The 12,546-nt window shown below is 31.4% G+C and overlaps 2 protein-coding genes and 1 long non-coding RNA gene across 3 annotated transcripts; 2 read left to right on the forward strand and 1 right to left on the reverse strand.

The window, feature by feature from the left end:
* Positions 1-128: 128 nt before the first annotated feature.
* LOC125049048 (sorting nexin-2) lies at positions 129-7,962 on the forward strand. Its single transcript, XM_047648072.1, has 10 exons — positions 129-481; positions 846-956; positions 1,028-1,271; positions 1,937-2,119; positions 3,100-3,221; positions 3,645-3,851; positions 4,246-4,362; positions 4,875-4,994; positions 5,388-5,540; positions 5,620-7,962. The coding sequence occupies exons 1-10, from the start codon at positions 392-394 to the stop codon at positions 5,668-5,670; spliced, it is 1,398 nt and encodes a 465-aa protein (XP_047504028.1). The 5' UTR covers positions 129-391; the 3' UTR covers positions 5,671-7,962.
* Positions 7,963-8,167: 205 nt separating this feature from the next.
* Positions 8,168-9,252, forward strand: LOC125054723. The gene is made up of 2 exons (XR_007117745.1): positions 8,168-8,514; positions 8,631-9,252. It is a non-coding gene; the product is annotated as an uncharacterized LOC125054723 (long non-coding RNA).
* A 500-nt stretch (positions 9,253-9,752) lies between these two features.
* Positions 9,753-10,685, reverse strand: LOC125054182 (39S ribosomal protein L13, mitochondrial). Its single transcript, XM_047655931.1, has 3 exons — positions 10,507-10,685; positions 10,155-10,433; positions 9,753-10,051 (listed from the first exon to the last, which is right to left on the reverse strand). Exons 1-3 carry the CDS (start codon positions 10,528-10,530, stop codon positions 9,818-9,820), a joined length of 537 nt encoding a protein of 178 aa, XP_047511887.1. The 5' UTR covers positions 10,531-10,685; the 3' UTR covers positions 9,753-9,817.
* Between the last annotated feature and the right edge of the window lie 1,861 nt (positions 10,686-12,546).

Genomic DNA, 12,546 nt, shown 5'->3' on the forward strand with positions numbered 1-12,546 from the left:
AATGTGATGACGTGGCCTTGGACCGGTATTTAAAAATAACTGGAATAAATAATCTTTCTCAGGTGCTTCTAGATGTCTAAAACTCATTTTCACACTTGCGTGTTTAGATTTTTGTGACTCAGTTTACTTGCTAAATAATAAAAATAATCACATAGCGAAAACAATACGGAATTTTAATGGTATTGTTTTTTGACTATTATCAAACATGACACTACTCGCCAAACGTCACAGCGTCATTTTTATGAGTATCGTCGGCCGTTGCTCTAAAGTAGCTCTCATCAATTGTATTTCTATTTGTGCTGATAACTCGTTAAACGTTGTTTTCGGACTTGATCAGTACGTGTTCTAGCGCTTTCACTCCTGTGATTTAATTTTTAATCAATATTCCATAATGTCGGAGGACTCGGTGGCACCGTTTAGTACCGTCGATATCAACAATGAAAACAGGGATGACGAAGATCTTTTTGCTTCAGCGGTCCAGGTATCTAATAAGAATATGTATTCTATCATTTCCAACGTCCGCCGGCCTATCAATTAGTGTTAACGCCCCTCTTTATGATTTTTACATGCACTTTCCGCCCTTGATTCTTTTACCGATGAGTCAATGAACACGTTAATTATCTGTTAATTAAATTAATGATAACTGCGCATCTTTGTATTGTATAAAAAGTATTTTACGTGACTGTTGCTATACAGTAATATAATAATTAAGTCTTGACTTAAGCTATTTATAGCTTTATTAAATTATAATTCTTATGTTCCACATCTAAGTTGTGAAACCATGGTGTAATTTAAAATAAAATATAATTCCGCTTATTAAAAAAACCGCATTTCAAATTTTTCAGGAAGTAAGTTTGGATCCTGAAGTAAATGGAGTAAGGGATAGTCTAGAAAAAATTAGCATTGCGGATGCTGCAGTAACAACAGCTTCAATTGCTAGCCCCATTATGGAGGAGGTAAACATAGTTCAACATTAATATGTTTTTATTGTAGTATCAATTATATTGTCTTATTATTAAAATTTCAGATTGTTACTGAACGTGCTAACAACATAATAGTGACTATAACTGAACCTCAGAAAATTGGGGAAGGAATGAGTTCATATGTGGCATATCGAATTCTCACTAAGACCAATATGCCCATTTTTAACAAACATGAATTTGGAGTGCTGCGCCGTTTCAGTGACTTTTTGGGTCTGCATGAAAAGCTTTCTGAAAAATATTTACGTTCTGGTAGAATAATACCTCCTGCTCCTGAAAAAAGTATTGTTGGTAAGATATAAAACTTTTTATATAGTAGTACTTGTTTTTTTGTCATGTCAGAAATGAATCTTCTTTGGCAAACTAACTTTAAACTCTTGTTCATATTTATACAAATCTAAAACTTTAGATTTCCGAGACTTAGAGGGAGGAAAAAAAAGAAGATGTGATAGGAATTTTATGAACTTAATTGTCATTAAAATATTTAAAGTGTCGAAACTTAATACAAATAATATATTTTTATTTTAAATTTATTTCTTCGATAATCAAAACACGTGGCTTTTTAATTTACAATTCGTCATTTGAGATTTCAACAAATTATTTTGCAAAAAATATAAAATACTAATATTTCATAAATTGTGTTTACGAAATTTAAATTAAAAAAATTTAATTTCTATAAGGTAATTCACCCTTTTCACTCTCTCAATCGGTCTCAATCGCTCTCTCCCTTTTCGACAAAAATGCTTCACATCTTCGTGATGTTCCGTATAAAATTTACCGTCATGCGCCTTAAGAAGTTTCAAAAACGAGAATGTTAAAATACAATTTATGAGTGTAGGAAATCTTAAGGCCTTATTTTGGCTTCAAGTGTGCGACGATTGTTTACATTTTGTTTATATGTAACTAATGGTAGCTTACAAAACTCTTGTCACTAACAAAAATTCTGTTAATTCTAGGTACAACAAAACTAAAAATGTCATCAACGTCATCAACTGAGAGCATCAATGGTAATTCTGGATCAAATGTTCATACACAATTTGTTGAGCGTCGTCGTGCGGCACTTGAGCGATTCTTGAACAGATTAGCTCAACATCCAGTGTTATGCATAGACCCTGATTTTAGGGAGTTTTTGGAATCTGGTATGTTCATAATGATTATATCTAAATATTTACCTTATTTTAAATTATTATTTATAGCTGTCTATCATAATAATAGGTTAAGCTTTTGAAAAATGTGGTGTCTAGTATTTGTAGGTGATTTCAAATTCTTCAAAACACTAATTTATTTTAATTTTAAAAATTATTAATTATGAAAATATTTTTAAAAATTAAAAATTTATTTTAATTTCAGTAAATATGTTTAAAATATGAGAGTATGATTATTATAATGTTCATATCGTTGAGCATATATTTACAAAAAACAATTTATTTGAGGTCATGCACTAAAACTGGACAAAGTAATGGCTTATTGAAGTTCATCCTAAAGAGAGTGATGCTAGAAGCTAGAGATGAATTTTTCATTATCATTTTTATTTGCCAGTGTATTTTTAAATAATAGGAAGATTTGAAAATTGCATTTTGATTTGATTACAGTAAGAGGATAATTTTAATATAATTATAGTTTTCAATTCACGTAACACGCGAGGCCACGATTGTTTAAACTAAGTTTGTCTTATGCAACTTACTTTTCACAAATGTTTGCTTTATTTTCACACTTATATAAAAATAATTTATATTCTATACTGAATCGGTTCTCTTTACTTTAAAATTATTATTATTTATTTATTTATTGTATACATAATCAGAAAAAAAAAGTTTATAATAGAGTGGTGGTGGTTACATAAACTAGACACAGTTTTTCTGTCCACCAGGACGTCCAACAGAATTATAACTTCTATACTCTATACTATATAGAGACCAATGATATATAAAACGTCACGAACTATATTAACGTATTTAAAATCGTTTATGAAAAAGTTCTTTTATTTTGGTTATCTGGACAAAATCGCGTAATTTCGATAGGGCCGAAATTATATCGTGTAATTCTAATTTTAATTGTAGATTTATCCGTCATAAAGACATATTTTTGTCTTATTTTAAAGTTGTTTTATAATTTTTAGACACGGAATTACCTAAAGCAACAAGTACATCTGCCTTAAGTGGAGCTGGTATGATGCGGCTCCTGAACAAAGTCGGAGAAACAGTTAATAAAATCACGTATCGCATGGATGAATCTGATCCTGTGAGTTATTATAGCAAATGTGCTTTATTAGTATAGGAAGAATAGGTGTTAGGAAATTTGCTTATTTTGTCCGAAATAAAATATTTTCAAGACATTTCTAAGAGGCTTCTCACTATCGAGGAATCGAAGTTTCAAAGAGATCGATTAGATACAATTATCAGAGAAAATTAATGTGAGTTAACATCAGCAACAGAAAATTTGCGTATCGCATAGAGGGTATAACTCGGAGATTCAATTTCCGGTAAAATAATTTTATTTTGTTTCGTTTTGGGTTTGTTAGCACATTACTAGAGAATTTGAAGAGATATTGAAATCCATTTTAAAGCCTGGTGACACGATGCAGGCATACTTAAAATTATAATACATCAAGTCTTCAAATTACTCAACAAATAGCACATCTGAATTAATTATTTGTATATTCAGTGGTTCGAAGAGCGAATTGCACGCGTAGAATCACTGGAGGCGGGGTTGCGTAGACTGTGCGGTGCGTGCGAGGCGTTGGCCAGCGAACGTCGCGAGCTGTCCGTGAGGTCGCACGAAGCAGCCCGATGTATCGCAGCCGCATCGGCCGCGGACCCACACGCGCCCCTCTCTAGGGCCTTGTCACATTTATCTGATCTATACGATAAGGTAAGTGCGTGCTCCTATTTTGCCATGCCTTCTGCTTATAGAAGACAAATCTTTGTTTTTAATTTATTTTATTGTTATTACTTAAGTTGTCATGTGGAACACGGTGTAGTGGTTGCAGCTCCTTACAAACGCTGTGTAATAAAAAATGGCGATTAAAAAGAGTGACGGAGAGTTTATTGCCAGTTCTTCTCTTCCGTTCTACGCTGTATGACTTATAATGACGTGTAATATTTGAGACAAAAGTTATGTAATTTCAGATTTAAATTCTATGCAGTATGAAATTTATAATGTTATAATTTACACACAAACTAATATATTATACACATTCACAGAATTTTATATGCCTGAGCTGAGCTCCCAAATCTTTGTTCAACGTTTTATATTTAATTTGCAGATAGAGCATTTAAGAGTGGAGCAATCGAACACTGACTTCTACGTGTTGACTGAACATATCAAGGACTATTTGGGTCTCATTGCTTCAATCAAAGATGTTTTCCATGAAAGGGTTAAGGTAATGCGCCTTTGTAATTCCATTTATAACCCTAAGGTGAACTACTGATAACCATAGACTGAATTTTTCCAAATTTCTTAAAATATTACTATTGTATTTCAGCGATTTTTTTATATTAAACAACAATTATACTAAGAAATTCCTAATAATGGAGTACACATTTACACAATAGGCATATTTTAATGAGTGAACGAAACTATTAACAAAAGATTTAGATAATATGTATAATGTATATCAAATTCCTTTTTACCGATAAATGCCTCGTGACTTTTTAAACGTCACCACAGATGTACTATGTGACATTTTTTTTTCGCCCATGGCGCAGGTCTTTCGACCATCCCGCTGACATTGTTAAGCGTATGCCAAGAACCTATGGAACTTAATAATGTTTTTTTTATTTTTTATTACATGACCATGGATACTATCCTTTTTGTCAGCTGTCTTCTAGTAGCTAGGTTAGTAGTTGCGAAATGGTTAAATACCTTGTATTTTTATTTGGGTAATTTTTTCAGGTATTTCAAAACTGGCAACACGCTGAAATGCAACTAAACAAAAGGAGAGAAAATAAAGCGAAAGCGGAAATCGCAAATCGACCGGAGAAGATCGATCTGGCTTCCAATGAGATTATTGAGGTATGGATTTCATTATAGTATGTATGACATAACGTCGCTGTAGAAACATAACCTCGTATGCCCAGAGAACCAAAAATGTTTCATTTCGTCAATGTTCGTTAAAATATTATTATGTGTTTTTGTCCATAGTTTTGGATGGTAAAAAGCACTGAATTATTATTATTAATAACATAAATAAGTCCTTACTTCATGATTATACCAGTTAAATGACATTGAAAGGCTAAGAATAAAAAATAAATGTTTTTTGACATACGAGGTTATTATAAGTGACGATAGGTCAAATTATTATTAAGGATAAACTTATTTTATTTTTAATTATTTATTTAAACTCATAAGGAATAAAAAAGAATTGAATAACATGTTTTAAACTAACGAGCGTATTTTTTTTTTCAGTGGGAATCAAAAGTGGAGCGTTGTCACACAGAGTTTGATACAATCTCTCGCGTGATCAAGAAAGAGTTAGAGAGATGGGAGGAGATAAGAGTGGCGGAGTTGAGGACCACCATTTTGAGATACCTCGAGGAACATATGAAGCATCAGGCACAGGTAAATAATGACATTTGCCATATATTTATATGTTCTACCCAAAGGTAGAAAAAGCATACAAAGATTTTTTTTATTTCAGTCGATCAGGTACTGGGATGGATTCCTCCCAGAGGCTCGTGCGATTAAATGAGAGAGGCCGAATGCCCGGAGTCGCGGCATTTCAAGAGTATATAAATATTAATAATGACACACGAATATTATATTCACATTCATATTTATACTTTTCCTTTAAATTTTACATTTTTATCAAAAATAAATAACTGTTTTAGCTAAAGCACTAATTTATCTCTTCATAACAGTTCAAACATTTCGACAGAACGAATAAGTACTTTAGTAAAAATATTAATAACAATGATTTAGTTTTTTTAGAATAACGTAAATTTACGAAATTCTTGTTTCATAAGAAATGTCCTTATGTGGCCATTAGCTTAAGAAATTAAGTCAAAATCTCTAACTAAAATATAATACATCAAAGAAATTGTAGAGCAAAGCGTGGACCAATCAGAGCGCTGCTTTGTATCTACGAGCTCTGATTGGTCGACAATTTTTGTTCCATTTCAGGGAACTAAGACTAAGCTAAATTCGTGTGTCGTTGTTAAAATAAGGCTATGCAAATGAGAGGTAATTTTGTGTCCATTATATATCGAAACTGTAGAATTGTATTTAACATTGAAATGCGCGATGAAATTAATTTTACATATAATTATCTGATATATATCTGCCCATATTGAGATTCGTATCTGAAGTGACTCTTTTCTCGAGAAACGTTATCGTTGGTTTATTCGTTAAATATTTTGGTTCAAAAAAGGTTTAATGGTGTAGTTAAAGATTTAAGGTGGGTATGGGCATAACAATTACCAAATCATTATAATAATGCTGCTATTTCATAGAAGTTTAGAAATCAAAGGAATTCTTCGGCTAATAATAAAATTAAATATATATTAAAAATTAAAATGTTCATATTACAAGTTTTTTAAACTTTTGAATGTTCACCGTTTTCTTTAAAACCATTATCTGTTTGTTAACCGTTATTTGTTTATCTTGAATCAATAGTTTAAGTAACGGGCCGTTAAAAGTCAACGAACATATATCTTGGCGCTATGTTTTGTAATATAAGTACCTATATGTCCTGTAAAAATAAGATGAATAAATGATCTCTATCGTGAAAAGTCCAAAAATTTAATCTTCGAAATTAACAATATGACACATTAGAATATGTTATTCTGTGTATATTAAGCAGGTAAAAAAATCTGTTTAGTAAATTAAATGTTGCCCTCACTAAATTAAGATAATAATTCGTCTAAAACATATGTCTTAAAATAATTAATTGTTAGAAGATTTTGTGTAAAAATAAATTGAGGCTCTTAACGTGATAACGTTTAAGACCGTTAGGCTTCAAGACTTCATCTAAATTATCTCATTAAACACCTATTAGACTGTCTAAGATTAAAATTCTTTTTAAACGACTCGGAATTTTTATAATCTAATATAGGTAGAATCAATTTATTGAGATTATAATGGCGAATTATATAGTATTTCCGATATTTAGTTATTCAAATGTACATAGATACGGCATTATAAAAAACATTAAATATAATGCTAGCTAAATCATAATATAGTTGGTCTAAGGGCACGGCGAGATGATGCTTTGGCGTACTTGGAGTAGGATTTTCAAAACTTTTTTTTTTAATTTACGACGGGTGTAAGCCTTTGCGCATAAGTTGAACTTCCAAAATGTAAGAATACCGTATGGCATTTTACAGCTAAGCTGTCCTATATCTAAGAGGCACATTTTAATAAATCACATAAGCTTTCGTTTGCTTGTAAAAGATTTAGTTACTATTTGATCGGAAATAAGGTTGACTGCATTATTTAACTAGTATTTTGTTACATAATTATTTTATAACAGTGAACATCTCATTTCTGGTCAAATGTACATTTCTCTATATTTTTATAATTGTTATTTTAAATAAATATTTTACTAGTAAATGTATTCCAATTTAGTTTTAAGTCATGTGGAGCAAAATTGTTCTCAATGTATTAGTGAAGTGCTACAAGAAACTTGTCATTTGTTTGGTAAGTGAAGGCGTGGTTGCGATTTTTAAGTGTTCTAAGCAAAGCTAAGATAAAGATAAATAAGCTTGAGGTGATTATATTTTGTTCTTATTATTTTTGACTAAGTGTTAACATTGCGTTTAATACATTAAAGCTTTCGTGAACTTGGCTCAACATTTCGTTCATACATTTTAATCACAACCACGTTTAAACAGTACTAGACGAAAGTTAGTTTGAATAAATGTCGTCTATTATTTTTGTATTGCCAAATATATTTAGCGGTAATTTGGTATGTAAGGATGAAAATATTGTTCGTTTAAAATTATAAATTGTACTTTCCAATTATATTATTTACTTAAACCCTAAAGATTCTTAGTTTTATTTATACCTATTATATATATATATATTGCAATAATCAAAAATATAAATATCCTAAATTTATGGATATGTTTGTTGTGTCGTAAGATTTAATATAAATTATGTCGTAGACTGAAGGAGGTCATTTTTTCACTATCACTATCGGTCATCGTTTATACTATTAAACCTTCAAGTAGTTGCAACATTGATATTTTTAAAGATTAAAAGGATTTCGTTTGATAGTTTCCAAAATTATAGCGCTACTAAATTCTAGTACTTAGTCCTTAGTACTTACAAAATCGTATATGATAAACAACAAACACAAAATATCAGTGCATAAGTTTATTTATCTTCAAGATAATCATTTTGAAAAATAATTTCTCGGAAAGAATGTAAAAAAAACATTCTATGTAATGTTATTCATTATTCGTAAATTAGGTATTTAGGTAAAACGTGGACAAATGACAAACAATTCTGATAAACTCTTATCTAACCCTATTCAAAGATTGCTTTGATTGTCTATATTGCTATCATTATCGCTTGTAATCAATAGGAGTATCAGGTGAGTGGTTGTGTTTATAACAATCGATATAATTGTCTTTGTTTTCATATCGAATTTTTTATAAACATTAAAGTAATTTAAATTATCTTTATTTTAAAATTAATAAGTATTTTCAGATATGAAGCTATTCATAGTGCTTGCTTGTCTCACAGTAGCGTGGGCTGTACCATTGACTAAGGAGAATGATAATATTCAAGAATTAGAAGTAATTCCTGAAAATGATTCAATTGATTCCTCTGGCACAGAATCTGCGGCATATTTGCCTCAAATTATAAAAGTTGCAGATGTTCTTAGGGAATATGAAAGGGCGAATGCTAAGCCTAGCGAAGAAACACAAAATGTACCAGACATTGAACCACTTAACGGACCAGAGGTGAATGCAGACTTTCTTGAAGATGACAGTGCTGATGAACTACCTGATTTAGGAAATTTGATGCCATTAAATGAGAATGACCAGGATGCGATTCAAATTGCTGCCCCATTTGATAACGATGTCGACGAAAAATCTGGTTTTGATGAAATTCAAATAGTTAATTTGGATGATTTTCGCGGTATAATGGGTATAGCGCCATCTGAACTTGATTCATTGAGAGTCTATTTTGATGATGACATGGCTCGCGAACTCGCTGACGATAATGAGGCACCGGAAATAATAAGACTTAACTACGATGACCCAAATTTACGTTAAGACTTGTTCTGTAATTTCTATTAACTTTTTAATAAACTTATATAAATATATATACTTGTGATATAATATTTTAGTTGAATAAGTAAACAAATCTATATTGATATTATTATCACCTATATTAGATCATCCTATGAAAATGGCTATTTCTAGTATAGTTACACTAAATAACATTTATGTTTAAATTTCTATATTAAATAGAATAAACTAATTTACTTCAAAAGTAGGTATTGTACTCATAAATATAAAACATAGAGAACAAACAGTATCCATAGTGAATAGTGAGATATAACCATACATTTCTGCCCAAAATGAATTTGATTAAAATATGGCAAAATTTCAAGTTGTACATATTAATATTAGTAGGAAAAATTGAATGTTTTATACTAATGGAAATACGAGCTATAATTGTGCAACTTATTATTTTATTAATATTGTGTGGGTCCCACAAAAAAACTATGAAATGAAATTTCAACTATCTCTTTCCTTTTAATTTAATCAGGTCATGTTATTTTCATCGATAACTATTTCTGTGTAAATTATACAAAACTTGTCACTTGAACAGATTTATTTCTACACTTTATAACTAAAACCTATAAATCACACTAATATTATTACTCATTTTAAAACATAATCGCTTGGGTACTCCATAACTTTGGGGAATTTTTGTACTTCTTCTTCAGGTATATGATCTAATCTAGTAGGCACTAAACGCAGTTGTCGAATTTGGTTTGTTACATTTTGTTTTACATCATCTGGTATCTCTTCTCCTGGGTATATAAATAATCTTTGCATTGTGTGCCGTCTCTGAAGGTTTCCCTGCATCGCTCTGTATACTGCCTTCTTAATTATCTATAAGAATATTAATAATTTATTATAAATACTATTTCTACAGACACTAAGAAATTGTCAGATCTCACAAATCAACAGTGTGATAATTTTAATAAACTCTCACCATAGTTGGGTCCTTGTTATGAACTTCCCAAGCTAGAGTCCAAGAAGCTCCACCAGGGTAGCCCGTATGGTGGAAATATGCGCGTTTCCGCCATTCATCACCTCTTAAAGCTATATCTCTGCTATTGATACAAACAACAACATCTCCACAATCGTTCATAGGATGGTAAATCGGTTTATGTAAACCCATCAAATACTTTTTAATTAAATTGGCTGACTGGTATGGATCCTGCCACTTGCAATCAAAAACATGCCAAGTACGAGCAAAAGTAGCCCATTGCTAAAACAAACACAATCAAAAGTTAATGAACACAGAAATTTAAATAGATCATTTTCTGTTGATTACTACGAACCTGTACTCGTTTCGCTGCAGACATTTTTAATGTTTATTATCCCTATTACTTATGTATCTTATTTATAATATTAAATAAATTATTATTGAAAAAAAAATAGTATTGCAAAATTTAATATTTCTAGGTTATTTACTATTTTTAATCCGCGAGCAGATGACAACAATCAACATCCCTTCTTACCAGTGTTCACAACCTGAAGCCAGCTGCCAGGCAGTTATCGTACCAGGGCCTTAAAATTATCGTATTTGTGATCCATATACGATAAATTATCGTACAGTCAGGTAAAATAGCTAAAAATACTTTAAAAATCATATGAAACGTGAAAATAAAATGTTGCAAACGATTTATAGTTTAAATCTTGTAAACTTGTGTTTTTCAAATTGAAAAAAATAATAATAATTCAATCTCTTCCGTCAAAGAGGAACAAAAATACGCAATATTTTCTCGTTGAACAATATGGTGTTCGCTCTAAGTGATATACCTATTGTCCGTAAACATCGCATATTATTTTTATCACTTAAAATTCGTCAGGTATTAAAATGTTATCGAAGACTTCCAAATCTGTGTCACCATACAAATCGTGAATTTTTTGGCTGTGCATTCTGATGCGTTTTTGTGTTTGTACATTAACGCTTTGTTCATCTGCTGTAGTTGCCTTGTGACAGCATAAGTTCCTAATAGAAAAATAAGCCAATAGATGGCACTGACACTAAAAACTGTAATTGTTATTGGGCTATCTGTGTAATCATCAAATTTTTTATCAGACTGAAAATTATCGTAAAATCTGCGTACGATAGTCATGTACCATCGTACATCGTACGTAGTTATGAAATTATCGCAAATGTACGATAATTATCGTACGGTTGTGAACCCTGCTTCTTACCGGTGGCAGTGACAAATTACAAGCTTTATTTACAAAATGGATTGATGATAGCTGCCAAATGCCAATGATGGCTGTTTCCGTGTTTAATCAGTTTAAAAGGGTTAAAGACTTTGTTTTTAAGTACTTTATAAACTGACTTACCACGTTTCATTCATTATTTCATTCCACGGCACGCCTTTTATTTCGAGGGGGAGGATGTTAGGGGGATGTTTTTAACGTTTTCGTATAGGTACTCCGAAATCGAATAGCGGAAAATTGCCGCTTGTGTTTCTTTGTATCTGAAATTTGGCAAGGCAAGAAAATTTATTTCTATTCACTTGGGCAACAGACCGGCAACTGGACTCACGGTCTCGATCTTCAACTTTCATACCACGAAAAAGTCGACGGTCAACAAAACGGGCGGTGATAGAGGGCGGTAGTGTTGCGGTCTATTGTCGAAGTTTGGTCAAAACATAAACTGAATTGTTTGGACTAACTAACGCTATGCTGAAAAATTTTAAGTATGGTTTTGGACTTTCAATACGTCGGACATATAGGAAAAATTATATCCGGTATTTTTAAGCGCAATACTTGTTACTCTTAAATCATTTTGTATTCAATAAATTCTCTGTTTTTTTTTAAGTAAAATTCGGTGTGTCGTATAACAGTTCGAAGGACTTTTTTCCTAATTCTCATGAAGACAGCTTCAAACCCACCTAACTCGCGGTAGCTGATATATTATGTCATGTTTCTGTATACCTGAGTTTATTGATTTAGGGTCTTTCTTATGACCACTTTATATTTAAATACTTACTAGTTTATTCGGTAGATACATATTTCAATCAGACACTTGAATAAATTAAGTCTTCTTTAGAAATATTACTGATTAGATGGACATTTTTAGACCATTAATTCACTAAAAATATGAATGATAAAGAAATAGAGTTCTTTAGATTTTTTTATATAGAACAAACGGTAAACGGCCCTCACCTGATGCTAAGTGATACCCATGGACACTCAACGCAAGTGGGCTTGCGAGTGCGTTGGCCTTTTGGGAGCGTTCAAGAATTACGTAACGAATTTTGCGATTTGTAAAACGTTACGATACGGGGCGGGGATTGAATTACGCGTTATTGTTAATATTATTTTCGACTTTCTTTACACCACATAATGGTAAC

This window comes from Pieris napi, chromosome 1, assembly GCF_905475465.1.
Source record: "Pieris napi chromosome 1, ilPieNapi1.2, whole genome shotgun sequence".
In the NCBI taxonomy this organism is placed as follows: Eukaryota; Metazoa; Arthropoda; class Insecta; order Lepidoptera; family Pieridae; genus Pieris; species Pieris napi.